The sequence below is a fragment of the Lycium barbarum genome, chromosome 6 (assembly GCF_019175385.1).
Source record: "Lycium barbarum isolate Lr01 chromosome 6, ASM1917538v2, whole genome shotgun sequence".
NCBI classification, from domain to species: domain Eukaryota; kingdom Viridiplantae; phylum Streptophyta; class Magnoliopsida; order Solanales; family Solanaceae; genus Lycium; species Lycium barbarum.
Window position 1 is genome coordinate 133,945,762 of NC_083342.1, and position 18,618 is coordinate 133,964,379.

The window sequence follows — 18,618 nt, forward strand, 5'->3', positions numbered from 1 at the left end:
TTGCTAAGTTTGAGTGTCCATCTTACAAAACTTGCCAAGTTTAAGGGGCTATCTAGGTATTTAGCCTAAAAATAACAAATTCATTGTAAAAATCCTTATTTGTTGTAGTTTGATGAATATCAAAATAAAATTAAAAAACTTACTTCCTGCTTAAATTGATTAAGTTCCTGCCTCAAACTTGTGAGGTCAATTGATTTGCTGGTAGATACATCATCAACAGGAACGTGATGGACACTTGGAGCAGCTTTTTCTTTTCCCTTTGATTGAACCGGCTTATCTACCACTGAAGCAGATTTTTTAGATGATTGTCCAACTGTAGAATTTTTCGGGGTTGTGGTTGGTGACTTCTGAACAAGCAATGCTGCCGTCGACATCTTCCTAGGCTTCTTGTGCGGTGGAGATTTTAAAGCATCGCTCTTTTGAGTTTTCTTGGCAGCAACAACATGAGGAGGTGTTGTGGTAAAATCTGCATATTCATTTTCCTCTTGGTGTATTTGGGGTGGTGGTGCAAGTCTGTTGACCAGGTATGGACGCAGACCAAGCTTCTCAACCTCTAACATGGTTGGAACAATGTTGTTGAATTTAAGAATGTCCTGCACATAATATATTGCGAACTGTCAGTTTAGAACCTCTCTGTATTTTACAAATACACAACAACTAAAATACACAAAATGCACGTGTAAAATACTAGCTGATAGGCATGTATTTAATGTAAGTATGTTAGCTCACCGTCCTTAAACATGCCCCACATCAAGTAGTTAACTGATGGCTTTTGGTTCACTGTTCTCCAATTAAACATTCTTAGGATTCAGCTTCCGATTTTAACCACTAAATTAGAATCAAAATTGGAGCAACACTCATATATCCACACTTGCATAGCAAAAGGAAAACCCCAAAGACAATAAAACTGTTTCGGCTTGTCCATCTTGTGGTGAATACTCTTAATCAAATCATCAAATGCTTCCTTACCCCATGTATATTCATTGTATTGTTCACTCTCCACCAAGTCAAAATGATGTCTTGGGACTGTGACGTTCCTCTTTTCACTTGAAAGTATGTAATTATGAATGAAATATAGGATCACAATATTTACAGCATCTTCATCTGCGTTATCACCAACACCCCAATCCTTGTCTTCAAAGCACTTATTTAAAGTCATTTTTAAAACACTATTACCAGAACCACCGAAATATTCATCCAACAATCTGTTAGGAGCCTCGTGAAAAATAACTTCATCCCCGTAACACTTCAAACCAGTAATTAAAGCAAACTTAAAAGGACCGAATGTCAATTCAGTCCCATTAATATCGATAAAAAACGCATCACTATTACTACGCTTCAACTCCCTAACCATAAAACACCTAAATAACTAACCCTGCACCTAAGTGTCAACTTGCATCTGCATATATTGTCCAAAAATAGTTTTGGAAAATAGCTTGAATTGTCTATCAGTCAGTTTGTCCTTCAACTCATCTTTAATGTTATGGTTCATATATGAAGCATAACGTATCGGTTGAGCGGGGGGACGTTTAACCAGGTATTTGGAGGCCTGAAAGTTTGAATATAATGGCAACACATGAGAATCAATAAAATATAATCATACATAAACCTGTTATTAATTTAAAAAAATAAACAAATGTGAGGAATTACAAATACATAATACATAGTTGATAATTTGATAACAAAAATGGTTAGTGAAATACATGACACAGTTGTATGTATGTTTCATATACAAAACTAATTCAAACAATACAAAAATACATACGAATGCTATCCCATCTATTAATGAATTGTTCAAATCAATAAATACATGCAAACAAAAAACAGTTATTAAGATGTTTAGCTGACAAAAGTTGAACAAATACACCTTTTATCTGACACATACACATACCTGCTTTTTAAAACATACATAAACCTGTTATTAATTTAAAAAAAATACACAAATGTGAGGAATTACAAATGGAAAAATATATTACCCCCCCCCCCCCCCCAAACATATAGCCGGATTAATTATGACGCACCCAACCTTTGCGGGCGACCTATTACCCCCCAGTCTTAATTTTTCAGAATTTTAGTAGCATTTTCGGCTGACGTGACAAAAAAAAAACTGGGGAGTGAAAACGATTAAAATGTGATATTTTAATAAAAAATAATCTTTAAAATTTTATTTATATTAAAATATCTCACCCACCCCCACTCTCCCTCTCTTTCTTCTTCTTTCTCCTTTTTCTCTTTCTTATTCTTTCTCCTCAACCACCGCCGCCTCGCCGCCGCACCTCCACCGCACCGCTACCGCCGCCAGCAGCAGCAGAAGCAACGGGCGGTGACGTTGGGGTGGGGGTGGGTGAGATATTATTAATGTGTTAATTTAATTATTAATGTGTTATTTTAATTAGTAATGTGTTAATTTAATTATTAGTGTGTTATTTTAATTTGAATTATTAAATGAAAATAAAAATGGCAGTGACGCGGCGGTGACGCGACGATGACGTGCGGTGAAGTGTCAGTGACGTGGCGGAGAGTGTGCAACACTCTCCACTGTGCAACTGGGATTCAATTTTTTTGTCACATCAGCCAAAAAATGCTACTAAAATATTGAAAAAGTAAGACGGGGGGGGGGGGGGGGTAATAGGTCACCCGCAAAGTTTGGGTGCGTCATAATTAATCCGGATATACGTTGGGGGGGGGGGTTTAATGTATTTTCCCAATTACAAATACATGATACATAGTTTGATAATTGATAACAAAAATGGTTAGTGAAATACATGATACAATTGTATGTATGTTTCAAATACAAAACTAATTCAAACAATACAAAATACATATGAATGTTATCCCCTTTATTAATAAATTGTTCAAATCAATAAATACATGCAACTATACTTACGGATGTGGTCAAAAATACATGAATCATTAACCGAATTTGGGCAACATGTAAAATACAATTTTATTCACAAATATATATATATATAAATAAATAAAAAAATACCTGCTTGTTCATAGTTAATTGTTGTTCTCAGGTATCTGTCTCTACAACATTTTTCCCTTTGCTACTAGAAGCAACATCATATGCTTTTCTCCTCTTTGTGGCAGTATCAAAATCATTTTTTTTCCAAATTAACAGTTGAAGGATTTCTGATTCTGACAGGATCATGGATTTTTGATAACATCCAAATCCACCCTATTAATTAGAATGAGCATGGTCGTATGCAAATATAATATACCCAACTATGAGTCGGGGTCGATCCCACAGAAAACAATATATAGGCGATTAGGAAAAGTAGGAATTATCACTAACAATAACTATGTCAAACACTTAAAGGTTATCTAGAGAGAAAATTATAACTAATTGTGAAAACGTAAACTAACCTAGAAAGCAATTAAAACGATCAATGGCCACAAGAATGGATACAAAGGAAACTACGCTCAAGTAACAATCCAATGTATTTCATGATTTACAACTAATAGTGAGTTTTATATTACGTAACCTCGGATAATGACTCTAAATTAGCTTCTTTCGAAAACTAACTAGACTACCTAATTGAATATCCCTAAAGCAATTAGGAGCATTAAGAACACCCGAGTATGACTACAAGTGGTGTCGCCTATCCCTAGGTCAATTTCCATTAGAAGAGGATTAACGCCCCAAATTCTTGTTAATTATTCTTTCCCAATCCCGAGTTTGCCTCTTCCGAGTTTAAACCGAAATAAATGGGCGAGTCCTAGGGTTAGCAATTTTCTTTAAGAAACATTAAAGAACAAGAATAATTAAAACAACATTAACTCACTTCATTAGGAATAAAAATCATTCAATACATAAGCAAAACAAGAATTTCAATCCAAACTTTAACAATGTATACTTCCATAAACAAGGTTCAAGTATAAAAATGAAATACTACACACTTAGATATTCAAATACATAGCAAGGGATTGAAGAAATGAGTAAAAAGGTAAGACATTTCTCATCAAATCTTCAATCCCCAAGTGAGGGTGTTGGAACCCTAGCTCTCCAAGTCTTGTAAATGACCAAAGATGATAAATAATTTCACCAAGTCTTGCTTTTATAGTTGCCTAATTTTTCCAAGTCCAAAAAATGACAAAATATGCCCTAGATTTCAGTTTTTGCAGTTCTGCTTGTTTTTGCAAATCTGTCCCCTTTTTGCAAAACTGTCCAGTTTTGACAGTTTTGCAAATCTGTCCAATTTGGCCTCTTTTTGACTTTATTTTCACTTGGTTTCTTCCGATCACTTTTAAATCACACAAAACCTATAAAATAGATGTAAATGATATTAAATGCACCATTTTCTCAATCAAACATAGCAAAAATATAATATTACCAACTTATCAATTTTCTTAGATCTCCTTTCAGCAACCAATTTCTCAGCAGAAGCTGCATCAACATCATGTTGTTGCTGAGAAATATCCAAATCAAAAGAAGGGGAATCCAAATTTTGAAGAGTATGTGGGATACCTTTTGTAACCCTACTAGATATGCTTTCATCCGCCGTTAATTGATGTTTTTCACTACTCAAATTGGGAAACCCTAAGCATTGAAAGTTAAAAATCTTGAAAAAAGTCAAAAATATTGAATTAAATTGACCAAAATACACAAAATAATGAAAACTTACACAAATACACCACCATCCACAAATCTCGGCACAATAAATTGTAGTGGAATCGTGCTTCATGGTAATGGATAGATTCGGAGGAGAAAAAAAGGGCTAAAATTAATGGAAAGGGAGAGAGAAACGTAATGTATGCTACGTGAGTTTCAAAAATGGGAAGTTGGGATAGTGTTTACCGTTATTTACGGTGTATTTGAGAACTGATAAGTGCAAGTTACTATTGTATCTAAAATGGGTAATTTAGAAAATTAATTAACTATTATTATTAATTTTAATAAAAGGTATTTATTAACATTAAATAGATAGTAAAAGTAGTTATAACAAGTAAATTTTCCATCTTTTTTACCAATATGTTGTATATTCGACTGTCTTTTGCCACCACATGTCAATTTTTTCTGTAAATATACACCAATTGGGGCCGAAGTATAGGCAACTCATTTCAACCGTCAGACCATTCGACTTTTGTATCAATTAATGTATCTTATAGGAGTACCTATTTAAAAGGTTCTTCAGAATTCAATTAAATATAAGAAATAAATAAAATGCTGCATACAAACAAATGCAATTTAAAAATACAAATTATAATTAAAAAATAAATGATCCCTGCTTTCTAAAGTTCCGAATAAATTATTCAATGCCACTTAAGAATATACATGAGTACTGTTCGGATTTTGAAGCTTCTGAAGCAAACATGAGTTTAGCTTTTATACAGTACAAGGTAAAAATAAAATTGTGCACTATCAGAACATTAACAAAATAAATATATATATTCATTCACAACGAATTAAAATAGTTACTCAGTAAATAAATGAATTAACAATAAATTTTACCGCATTTCTGCCGACAGTGTAAAATTTCAAAATAAACCACGTGGTTTTTCAAAGTTTAAGATGATTCTATGATTATTTTATTGACATTCAAGAAAGTCAAACGCAGAGTGAGATTTCCACGCGGTGAAATGAATTTTTACCCCAAGCTTTTATGCAATTGCTAGCTTTACATATCTGTGAATTGGAAACTATAGACTTTTGCTCGTCACATTTTCCAATGAGTCATACCATAATAGTATTTGCTTTTGACCATTACGTTTATAGTATTTGCTTTCGACCATTACTTTTCTTTCCATTTCGTTCTTCTGTCTTTGAAATTTTAGTGCGATCTTTTCACATTTGATTTGACAGGTAGCTCTTACTTTCAACATCCCACCAAAAATCATCCAAATTCCATCCCAGTCCTTTGCTTCACTGTTGAAAACATACCAACACGCCACCATCCACCTTATAGGCAATATTTATAAAATGATTTAAGTTAGGGAAACTCGTGAAATTTGTGCGAAAAGATTTAAATATGCATTCTTAAATTTGTACCTAAACTATGCAAAATTATCATATATTAGACCTTTTCGCATAGCTGAAGCCTGAAGGACAAATACGCTTTGCCCGTGAAGTTATAAACACAATAGTGCTAAAATAAATAAAAAATAGGCAATTCCTTAGAATTTATGCAGATCAAGTGAAATATAGAGTTATATACACCACAATGCTAAAATTGAAAAATCAACAATCTCTTAAGTTTTATATTTGCTATGAGTATTTTAGTTCTATTGCAGATTTATATGTTAGGTAAAAATATAGAGAACTTTTAGTATTTTTTTTTTTTTTTTTTGTATGGTAATGGTTTGAGATGAGATTAATTAGAGCAATAAAATTGATAAAGATTCATATAGGTCTGAACCAAAGTGAGACTTTTTGGTGCGATGTGTTATTAATCGAATTTTTAAAACGAATACCGGACACCAAATGTAGGAAAAGAAAAAGATAATTTTTGTAATAATTTAAACAAAATTTATACCATTAAAGCATAAAAGATAAATTTAAAATAATTAGCACTGGTAAGCTTCTCTGAAGTAGCAAGTTGAGGTGTCTAAAAAGCTTGTAGATTCCATTAAGAAGACAATCCCACAATTAATTGCAATTTATCGATGAATATGCTATTCACATGACAAAGTTAAGGAATCAATCCCAAAATTAATTTCTCAAATTTTATGATACTTTCTTGTGGCTCGAAAGTTATGAAATGCGTACTACGCACTCCGCGTACGACATAAGAAATCACTTTAAAGGCTTAAAGCTCCCCTTTTTCACAGTCCAATTCTGACAAATTTTCAAAATAAAGAAATAGCGCACATAATCCTGGAGTACAACAACTGAGAAGCAACGTACCATTAAAGCAACAACAGCTTCTTTTCAACCGTTATTTTCACCAGTCGATTTTTTTTCTTTTTTTGAAAAAGGGTAACTTGAAGGGTGACTGGGTACTTATGTATGCTGGACGAGCATAAATAGTCGTGAAGTAAAAATTTAATAATTATTTTTTATTTGGTTACAAATTTTGAGGTTAGTTATACTAGAATTAGAAATAATATCGAAATAAGTTATTACTGTTAAATGGTGGAATAACAGTATCAGGATTAATAATATAATACCCCAAATGCCCCTCAAACTCCTTTTCTAGTAAATAAAGTGGAGGATATTTTCGTAAATAAATAACTTCTTCTAAAAAAAAAAATTTCAACAAATCAAACAGTAAAATAAGAGGATAACTAATCCCAATATAAATAAGCTGACATTTGATCAGATTTTAAAATATATCTCTAAATACATGATTGGCCATAAAATTTAATAAGATTTCAAAAATTTATCTTTAAAATATTTTTAAAACCCAAAAATTAGGAGAAATTTTACTAACACTCACAAAACGTCAAATTTTCCCCATATAAATTGCATGTCTAAACATAACTTTATTTTCTAAAAATCACAACTTCAAAAACTCAAATTTTCAAGTTTCAACTTCAAAATTTATGACCAAACAGGAGCTAATTCATGTATATAATTAATCTATAAACCCATCATATTTGTTTTTCAAACCAAACCCCCCTAACAAGACATAACAAACAAAGCAGAACCACTTATAGGACGCCTCATTTTAACTCCGTTCCAAATAAGCCGTCTAAAACGACCTCACTCCTCTTTCTTTCTTTTTCTTTTTCTCTCCACTGCAACGCAACAGAAGAAAAAAGAATCAGAACCTTTTCTCGCTCTACAAAACCCTTTTTCTTTCTCTACATATCTCTCTCTCCCACACACACATATATCCCTTCATTTCCCACCTAAAAAAAAAAAAAAAAAAAACCTTCACTATTCTTCACTTCGCCGAACGGTGAAACGGTAAATTCAATCATGTCCTTTTGTTTGCAAAGGCGATTTAATATTTATGATTGTCGGTGTTGTGTTGTATATATCTATATCAGGATCTTAATATCCCAGTTGATTGACTATCTGATTTTTTACATTATTGATTTTCCCTTCCCCTACCCGTATGTAATAAATTAAAAAAAAATGTATCTATATGGATTTATTTGTATATTTTCTTAATCTTAGCTGTAGAAATGTGTTTTTAAGTTTTAGGAATTGAAACGAGTATGACTGTTTAATGAGTATATATATGGAAATTCCTAGGTTTTCGTAGATTACTTGTGGTTATTTTTTTTCTTTTTTATGGACTGTTATGACTTTTTTTAGGCTTTAATTTCGGATCTCTGTGATCTCCATAGTGTGTGGTACTTACTTTTAGGGGTTTTTCGACTGGGTTCTGTTTTTTGCGTTATTAGGTTTTCATTCCTTTTTTTTTTCTTTAATTTTTTTTTTCTGGTCTTCTATATGGATCCTGGGAGCTGTATTTATTGCATATGACATTTTTGTGCGACTATTAAGTGTCTTCGAGATTACTCACTGTTTTACCAGATTTGCTAAATGGAGTTTTATTGACAGTAATGTTTTTGATGGTATTGTAATTCTTCACTATGATGTTTTCTTTCACAGTCATGTTTTTCTTTTGATGAAGTCATCATTGGATTCTTATATGTTTGATTTTGAGCAAAAAAAGTTGAACTTTCTTATTCCAAAATTATCAACTTATTGCTATAGCATTCTTCTTCCAAAAAACTTATTGCTATAGCATATATGAAATTTTATATTGGCTTTTCCAGAAAGCATGTTCTCTCTAGAGAGTGTGCCTGGATTCCCAGCTTTTTGCAGTGCGCAAACTCTGTAGATCACAAGTATTGTGTTGGAGGGAGCCATATTTGGGTGAAATGTCTGGGATTTGTTGGGGCCCAGACTGATTTATTAGAGTTAGGGAGTGTCTTGAATGGTCCACAATAGTTATAAGATGTTTTCCTTTTAACCTTTTTTGGTATTGCGTCGTTCTGCCGAGGGTCTATCGGAAACGACCTCTCTACCTTACAAAGGTAGGGGTAAGGTCTGCATAGATCCTACCCTCCCCAGATTCCACTTGTGGGATTACGCTGGGTATGTTGTTGTTGTTGTAGTTATAAGATATTTTGTTGTAAGGACAGAGAGCAGGATCTTGAATTGCCTTGAAGTTGTCGAGGTGGTATAAAATGAATTAAAGCAACATATCTGGAGTCATTTGCATTGTTTTGTTTTGTTTGTTTGTTTGTTTGTTTTTTTTTTTTTTTTTTGATATTTCTTATTCTTATTTTTGTGTACCACAAGGATTATGCAATGTGGATATAAGCACATCTACAAGTTATGAGGGATGATCCTTTGTTTCAATAGTTTGTTTTTGTGAGATTTGACTTCATTTTCTTTTTATTGTTTCAGAATTAAGATCTCAAATTTTCATCTTGGAGTGAACACGCTGGTGTTATCATTGGTGTGACTTTTAGCTGCCTATGAATTTCACATTTTATACCTAAAAAAGCATGGGTTCGGCTTGTTGTGTTGCTGGTAGAGATAGAGCAGTTATAAATGGATCAACCAGTGAAACTTTACAGAGGACTGTCCGATCCTCGCCTTCATGGAGCTTTCGTTGGGATAATCGGGGACGTGTTGCTGGGGAGGAGACATCAGTCAATTGGTCTTCTGATGGAGTTGGTGGAAATGATAGATTAGAGCTTAAATCTGGAACAACTGTAGAAACCCTATATGCATCTGAAGAGGGTAGTCCATTGGATAGTTTTCGATCACATGCACTACAGAAGTCACCAGCTTCTGACTGCAACACAGGGAACTCGACACTTCATCTATCTGGTAAACCTCAACATGGCTCTATCTTTACTTTGCTTGATGCTTGATGCTAATACATGATGATTCTCCAAAATAAAGGTAAAAGGAATGTGAGAGTACTGACTGTATATTGAAGAGCTTGCAATCCGTTTTTTCCTTCTTTGTGATTTGCACGCGTTTCCCTCCTAAAATGCACGAAATGTGGGTTGTTCTATTCCATGTGTATGGATACGAGATTGAATGAAATGATAGTCTTTGCAGGCTGTACTGAGAGAAATTTTATAACTAAATTCTTTTTTTTATGTTGCTTTCTGTTGTGAGATGCTATCCAACAGGTCTAAGATATCAAACCAAAGAATTAATGGTCATAGAGAGATATGAGCTGGTTTACATCATTGACAAAAAAGGGGCTTTCATTCATCCAGGAAAAGTAAATTATTAACTTGTCACTCGCTCAAATGATTTAGGTGGTCATTGGGATTTAGTGTTCCGTTAGTGCAAATATAAATAATTGGTTTTAAAAGCTTTGGTTAGTTTTCATCAAGTTGGAGTTCAAATACTTGGACCAGTAGAAGCTTTTGATCTCCCAAGCATTCTTTTTTTATGTAATTCAATCCATGATATATCGTGTTTTTGTCTTTTATCTCCAAGCATTCTTGTGTTCTATGTATAAGTGATTTGATTTGAATTTTCTGTAAAGTATGCACTATACACTGGTGAAAGAAGATGGTTACATTTTCTCTTATTCCCCCTTCTTTTATATCAAAAGCAAGATGATGCACTAAGTGGTTCTGTGATCTGCAAGCTGCTTGATATTTCTTCTTCTTTGGATATAGATTTTGTTCTGCTCTTGGTGACCATTCTCTGCATCTGTTAGGAAGTATTGCTGAATTTTTATTTTCCATTTTGCTTGCAATTTTTGACATGGTAAACTCCAATGTCCTCTTGCCTAGGAGTCAACAGTTGCCTTTTCCCCCTCATTGCTCCTTTGTTGATTTGAATCCCAAACATGCTGGTTGGAGTTGGAGGTTAACCAAACCAGACGTTTGGTTTGCCATTTTAAACTTTTTTATTTATTTATGAAGCCTTTATTTTATAACAGAGAAATCTCTGAGGGTCAGTGATGCATGGTTTGGCATTTGATGGATAATCCTCCCCGTACCCATCTCCGCCGAAATACCAGGCTTTTGTCCGGACGTGTGTTTTACTCACATATCACAAGCTACGGTCTTAGCACTAGACCGAAGCCCTGGGGCTTTCTTTTCAATCCCTTTTTTCTATGATTAAATGATGTAGACACTAAAAAAAAGAATGATAATATTGATACATACTTGGGAAGAGGCAGCGGGAAGTTGGTTTGTTCATCCTGCCCTTGTTCATACCACAGAAATATACAACAACATACCCAGTGAAATCCCACAAAGCTTGATATATAATGATGAGGCTTCTGAATCAGCTTCCTTTTCCTAGTTATCTGTCTGGTCTTAATTCGTATTCAATTGCCATAGACAAAGTAATTTTGCATGGTCAGTTAGTGAGCATCACATAAATCTGTTAATTCTTTATCTTGTCAAGGCGGTTAGTTGGAAATAACTGGTTATAAGATATTATTGACTTTGTGGTACTCGAACATTATTGGCAGATTCCCTTGAATTTGGTCATGTTTGAGTCTTACTTTTGTGACCTATTTTACATGTCTTAGAGATAGACATCTCATTTTGTAGCCCACCATATCTCAATCTGATTGTGAGCAGAGGCGGAGGATGACCAATTATTGTGAAGGAAAAACTGTTTGGTGATTTTAATTTCAGTTCTGTAGGAAATGGAATGTCTTTTGCATTATTCTTCTGGTGACCTGTAAGATTCAAGGACATTAAAATTGGATATTCTGTTTCCTGGCCTTGGTGTTTTATATGACATGAAAGAAAAACTGATGGGACTTTATTGGTTGACAATAATGTGCTGTTTGTACTTTGTAAGATAACAGTAGTTTTCTTGCCTTTGCAGATCCATCGGTTGTCAGAAATTCCGCAGAGGTAAGAACAGGGCAGTCTTTAAGTTTTGCTGAAGATACTTTCCAGGCATGTATTGTATGTTTTTGACTTCTCTGATTTCCTTTCTTTTGGTATTTAGGTCAAAGAATCATTTGAGTCATCAGCAGTTCCATACCCCTCTCCTGCAAAGCTGTCTCCATCACCTCCCTCTGTTTCATCATTATCTACATCTCCTTTATCATCAAAAAGTCATCTGCTTCCTGCCAGTTCTACTCCTTTGCCTCACTATTCTTCCGGCCACCAGCTGGGACGGCGAGTTTCTGATAGTCATATATCAGGAATAAAGTCACCTACATTCTCAATTTCTGAAGAATCACCATCCTTCATGCTCCCTGCTTGGAGTAATGACTCAACGAGGGGCTCAAATGGTGGATCCTCAGATGGATGGTCTTTTCCCGCATTCTCTGACCTTCTTGCAAATCCTCGTAGAGATAGGTGGTCATTTGATAGTGAATCCATGGGTTTCCATCGTGACAAGATGAGCAGAGCTAGTGGTCGAAGTTCCAGTTCACCTTCTGTAGATCTCCAAACCTGTGGCACTTGTACAAAGCTGGTAACAGAGAGATCTTCATGGTCCTCAAATGAACTAGCTGTTGTTTCTGTACTAATTTGTGGCCACGTTTTCCATGCTGAGTGCTTGGAGAGTATGACACCAGAAGTCAACAAGTATGATCCAGCTTGTCCTGTTTGTACTTTTGGGGAGAAGCAGGCACTGAAGATGTCTGAAAAAGCAATGAAAACTCAGATGGACTTGAAAGCTCGAAAAAGATTCAGGAATCGGGTTGTTGACAGTGATTTTAGTGGCAACCTTGCTCTATTTGATCGACAGAAAAATAGTGGACAAGGCGGAAGGTGTCTCAAGATGAGCTCAAGTTCCAGCATGAAGAGCTCTTCAGGAAAGCCCTTCTTGCTGCGTCATTTTTCATTTGGTTCAAAGGGGACAAAATCCTTTTCCGAGAGCCCTTCTACTAGGAAAAAAGGGTTTTTCTGGATAAGATCTAACAAGGAGTAATGCTTGGTGGATGATAATGGTAACAACATGAACTATCTTCACACGAGAAATTTATATGTGAATATCATTATGTTCTCTTGCTATTATTCTTGCCTTGTGCGGTTATGTTCTGATAGATTTAATTTAATTCGCAAAGATCCTTCTGTAGTAACTTATTCTAGATCTCATTTATGACTGATGAATTCCATTGTTGTCAAATCTGCAGATGCCGCGGCCAGCGCTTTCACCTTGGAAGGATAGTAGAGAGGCATAAAAGCGTCAGGATCTTGCTGGCGGATGTGGATTCCCAGAATTTAGGTTAGGGTCTGAAGTATACAATGTAAGAAATTGGGAACAGAATACAAGTTGAATGAGCAATTCATTATATAGGAGAAGAAAAAAAAAATGTGTAGTTTCAGCTGGTAGTTTTTTCATGATGTACATTCTAATTTGGTTTGTTCCATTTTCAAGGGCATGAAATTATCCTTAAGACTTTTGTATGCTCTAAGTGCTTTTCTCGAAACTTGCAGTAGGTATCTTGACAATTTATATGCCTGCCTAAAGATGTAATGATTTTTTGCCCTTGTACGTGGGATTGTACTATACCTTGTACGTGGGATTGTACTATATGGGCATTTATTTATCTTCAATCTTGTGCTCAAGAATCGAGAAAATGATCAAAATGGTCCTTAATGTATGAGGGTTGGATTGTTTTGGTCCTTGATATATTTCACTTGACTGAAATAGTCCTTGATGTTTCGAGAAAATGATCAAAATGGTCCTTAATGTATGAGGGTTGGATTGTTTTGGTCCTTGATATATTTCACTTGATTGAAATAGTCCTTGATGTTTCGAGAAAATGATCAAAATGGTCCTTAATGTATGAGGGTTGGATTATTTTGGTCCTTGATATATTCATTTGATTGAAATAGTCCTTGATGTATGCAAAATGTGGATGGTTTTGGTCCTAAATCCTAAATATAATGTCGTAACATTATTCAAATGTTTGACACAAAAAATCCATCAAATGTAAGTGAAAAATTTTTAATTTTTTAATTTTTACTTTTTTATTATTTTTATTTTTAAAATGTATTATTTTTTTATATTATTTATAACGTCACCCGTTATATGTCAAGTTTGTTAATAACTCATTCTTTTCAATATTAAGAGGTGTAGTTTCAAATATTAGAATAATAACACGGTTATGTTAAATGAATAAAATAAAAAAATACGAGCAATTACATGGAATCACAAGAAGTAAAGGTTGGGAATGAAAAGAAAGAAAATGAAAAATAAATAATATAAAAAGAATAATACATTTTAAAAATAAAAATAATAAAAAAGTAAAAATAAAAAAATTAAATTTTTTTCACTTACATTTGATGGATTTTTTGTGTCAAACATTTGAATAATGTTACGACATTATATTTAGGATTTAGGACCAAAACCATCCACATTTTGCATACATCAAGGACTATTTCAATCAAGTGAATATATCAAGGACCAAAACAATCCAACCCTCATGCATTAAGGACCATTTTGATCATTTTCTCCTCAAGAATCCGAAGGACTGTTGGAGCTTATACCTTGCACAATCCTCATTTACAAATTGCTAGTAAATGTTATTATTGTACAGGAACCTCATTTGTTTCTTCATCACATCTGCAGCATAGAACCATGTCTCTGAATCCCTGTTGTTTTACTCGCACCGCACCTGATATAATTGTCTTACGTGCTAGTAACGTTGACAAAATAATAAAACTGGTTGCACTTCACCAGAAGACATAACAATAGAAGGACAGTAACCAAAATGGTCTATCCTGAGGATAGGTTTGTGGGGGGTGGATAGAAAGCCTGTGAAAGACAAATGTCATACAAACCGTAACGTGAAATGTAACAGAGCTGCTTAATCATGGTTTGCAGCTACATGTAACAACCAGAGGCGAATTCAGGATTTTAAGAGGATGAGTTCACCGTTAGCTATGAGATTTTTGATTTCTTTTGTTTTTGGTTCGTTGCAGCTTAGCGCCTATGGAGTTTTTTTTTTATTTCTTTTGCTTTTTGGGACTTAGGTAATTAGAAATAAAGTAAAAAAAAAGTCATTAAATGTAATATAAATATAAGAAGGGGTTTTTTTTATTTCTTTTGCTTTTTGGGACTTAGGTAATTAGAAATAAAGTAAAAAAAAAGTTATTAAATGTAATATAAATATAAGAAACACGTTTTTTACTTTTGGGTAATTAGAATTATACAAGAAAAAGGATTTAGAATAATATAAAAAGAAAAGTTAAAAGGCTGCTTTAGAAAAGAAAAAAAAAAGCATAAAACATGCAGGAACTTGGGTTCAATCACAAGACCTAGAGGAAATAAACACAGCCCCTAACCAGTGTTCCATTCAGTCTGGTTTGAGCATTTGTTCCTCTAGTTAATATTAGATATATTTTATGAAATATACACATAATATATCGAGTTTAACCGAGTGACCATGTGTTCACGTGACCCAAATTTAATAACTAAATTCGCCTCTGGTAACTACAACATACCCCGGTAAAAGACTGGAAAAAGGAGAGATGTAACTATCACAAATTAATACGATAATTAAAATACAAGAAACAATAGACAATAACAAAAATTGAAGGACAAGAAATCTACAAGGATATTATTATGACTACTAATATGAAAAGGATAATACTCAACTATTAACCTTTTATCCTAGTTTGTGTTCTCTATCAGCGGCGGAGCCAGGAATTTGATGAAACTTGTGCAAATTTTCTTCTCAATTGTGTTATGGGTGTGCAAAGCTAAATATACATTCATAATAGCTAACATTTAACCTATGTTCAGCGTGTAATTTTCCGGTAAAGGGTGTGCACCTGACCACCCTTCGCTTAAGGTGGCTCCGCCCATGTTCTCCATAACTTTCTATCTAAAGTCATGTTCTTGATAAGCTGGACCTGCACCATATCCTATTTAATCACCTCTCTTCAATACTTCTTCCGTTACCACCGCCTCCTGAAACCGTTCATAGCCAACCTCTTACACCTTCATATTGGGACCATCTCAACCTCGCTTCCCGCATTTTATTCTCCACCGAACCACTCTCACCTTGTTCTAGATATCCTTGCGATTACAGCTTACATGTACCATATATAAATTTAGAGAAAAGAGAACACTGACAATTTTATTATTTGTTATACAATAGATGGCGATGAAATTAATATGTTCCAATTATTTAAGCCCATAAGTTTAATTTTTTTATAATAATACAAATTGATAATTTAAAAGTGTCAATGACCTGCAATAATCAATTTTAAGAAAAAGTGACTACTCTATAAGAAGTGTATTGTGCCGTACCGGTCTACCAGGGAAGCTTGTTGAATGGATTGAGCAGAATCAAGCTGATGTTATCGAAACGACTCAATCAGAATTGTTTTGTCGTTTCACACCCATCGAATACGTGTCCTCACACTCCTACGTGGTAGCTCCAGGCAGCTTACACGGTGCTGTTCCGGCATACGTGTATCCATCCAGTTAAATGCACTCATGCAGAAGCAGCTCATGCTCCACCGACCCTCCCCCTTTTAAAAATCACCAGTTAGCTTTTTTATTCTAAACAAAGAAAGAAGAACTAATATCCATTTTATTCCAAATTTCCTTGTCAATTATGGCGGACATACGTGATGAACATGGAAATCCAATTCAGCTGACTGACCAATATGGTCACCCGGTGAAGCTGACCGATGAGCACGGCAACCCCATGCACATTACTGGCGTTGCAACCACTGCTGGCTCTACTGCTCCAACAAGTTTTCCGACCAGCACTACTGGTGCTACCACAGTTGGTGAAAAATTGCAACACACTACTGCTGGCTATGGTGCTCCGACAACTGGTGAAAGGTTGCAACACACTGCTGGATACGGTGCTCCGACAACTGGTGAAAGGTTGCAACACACTGCTGGATATGGTGCTCCGACAACTGGTGAAAGGTTGCAACACACTGCTGGATATGGTGCTCCGACAACTGGAGAAAAGTTACAACACATTGCTGGATATGGTGCTCCGACAACTGGTGAAAAGTTACAACACACTGCTGGCTTAGGTGGCTTAGGTGCTGGTGTTGGTGTTGGTGCTGGTGCTGCGACAATTGGTGAAAGATTGCACCAGCAAACACACTCGGAGAAGCAGCAGCAACAGCAAAAGCAGGAGCTTCACCGCTCAAGCAGTTCAAGCTCTAGCTCTGTATGATCTCTTACATGCCTTTTCATCCTATTTTTTGTTCAAACTAATTTTTAACTTAGACGGATTTGGTTTTTCTTTTTTACTTTTAAACCTTTTGTATTCAAAACTTTTTGCTCTTCTATACATTCTGTATACCGAACTTTTTAAATTTATTTTATACATTCTTATATTTAAAAGACTATAACTCTGATTAATATGGATTCATACAATAAAGCTCGGTAAGTTATTTTTCTATTTTTTAGGTCATCCAACCTGATATTGTATAATTTTCCCTTGATATCTACAAATCCATCCCTTCGTCGCTTAGCTTTTTGAGTTCTAAAATACTCCCTCCAAGTTGTTACTATTTGGGATGTAACCGTTTTTTCTTTGACTAGTTTTTTCATACAATTTTTTAAGTATTTGGATTATTAGCTATGTTTGACTTGCAAAGCTTTTAGTGTTCGATTATTAGCTACATTGACTTTGACTTGTGGAATTTTTCGTACAGTTTAGTAATATTTAAATTTTATTTTAAACTACTTGAAGAATTTATAGCGGATTATTAGTTAAGTCTGACTTGTAGAGTTTTTCGTGTAGTTCTCAAATATTTTAAATTTTATTTTAAAACATTTAGAAGAATTTATACTGGAGTTCATAGCAAAAAAAATTACCCTCGCACTCCGAACCACCCCCCATAATTTGGGACGGAGGGAGTAACTATTATTACCTTATTAACACTGTTAAATTACTGTGGTGCAGTCTGAGGATGATGGACAAGGTGGGCGGAGGAAGAAAGGGCTGAAAGAGAAGATAAAAGACAAATTAACAGGTGGGAAGCATAAGGAGGAGCCACATCAACACACTACTACTACTACTGGAACGACTACGACTACTAGTGCCATGTCCACCAGTACTGCTCCAGAGCACCATGAGAAGAAGGGCATGATGGAGAAAATCAAAGAGAAGTTGCCTGGTCATCACAATCATCACTAGAGGCAATAAATAGTTAATTGGAATGATGAAACAAGAATGTTACGTTGTATTTGTGTTGGAACACTTATATTAGTGTAGTTGCTTGTGGGTATATGCTGTAGCATTTGCTTGGTTGATCGTAGAGTAGTACTGTAAGTTTAAGAACAAAGATTGAAGTGTGTTTTTTCTTTTCCCTACTGAGAGATGTTGATTCAGTGTTTAAAATTTCTTGTTTATTTGTTCTCGTACATAATGTACGTTTGTTTCGCTGTTAGCCCACACTGCGTCTGTTTCCAACCTGGTGTCATTAGTCAGAGGGAAGCCTATATTTGGGGACCATGCCCCTTTCCTCATGCGAGTGCCTTTAAGGCTCTTAAGGTGCTTTTTCATGTAATATGTGGCCATCAAACATAAAAGAAAAGTAATGCATGCCCATATAATCTATCATTATAATATGCTATTAGGTCAGATAAACGAACTCCATTATTTGATAGTAGAACTATACATGCGCAATATTATTAATATATGAGTTCTGCTAATTAAATATAGTAGACATTACTAACAGAGGAAGGAATGCAAAGAGGATTGAGGATGATGAGGGCCAAGAGGGAAGTAGGCGATGGGAACTGTAGGACTTTCTTCGAAGAAGAATTAATGATTATCG

The 18,618-nt window shown here is 34.7% G+C and overlaps 2 protein-coding genes across 3 annotated transcripts; both read left to right on the top strand.

Annotated features, from left to right (window-relative positions):
- Positions 1-7,616: 7,616 nt before the first annotated feature.
- LOC132599195 (uncharacterized) lies at positions 7,617-13,410 on the top strand. 2 transcript variants are annotated; one of them, XM_060312465.1, is made up of 5 exons: positions 7,617-7,852; positions 9,311-9,739; positions 11,723-11,751; positions 11,849-12,800; positions 12,987-13,410. In XM_060312465.1, the coding sequence occupies exons 2-4, from the start codon at positions 9,412-9,414 to the stop codon at positions 12,779-12,781; spliced, it is 1,290 nt and encodes a 429-aa protein (XP_060168448.1). In that variant the 5' UTR covers positions 7,617-7,852; positions 9,311-9,411; the 3' UTR covers positions 12,782-12,800; positions 12,987-13,410. The 2 variants fall into 2 exon arrangements, with proteins under 2 accessions (XP_060168448.1, XP_060168449.1); XM_060312466.1 differs by lacking the exon at positions 7,617-7,852 and adding an exon at positions 7,895-7,918.
- Positions 13,411-16,358: 2,948 nt separating this feature from the next.
- LOC132599199 (late embryogenesis abundant protein) lies at positions 16,359-18,151 on the top strand. The gene is made up of 2 exons (XM_060312470.1): positions 16,359-17,000; positions 17,742-18,151. The coding sequence occupies exons 1-2, from the start codon at positions 16,425-16,427 to the stop codon at positions 17,973-17,975; spliced, it is 810 nt and encodes a 269-aa protein (XP_060168453.1). The 5' UTR covers positions 16,359-16,424; the 3' UTR covers positions 17,976-18,151.
- The last annotated feature ends 467 nt before the right edge of the window (positions 18,152-18,618 follow it).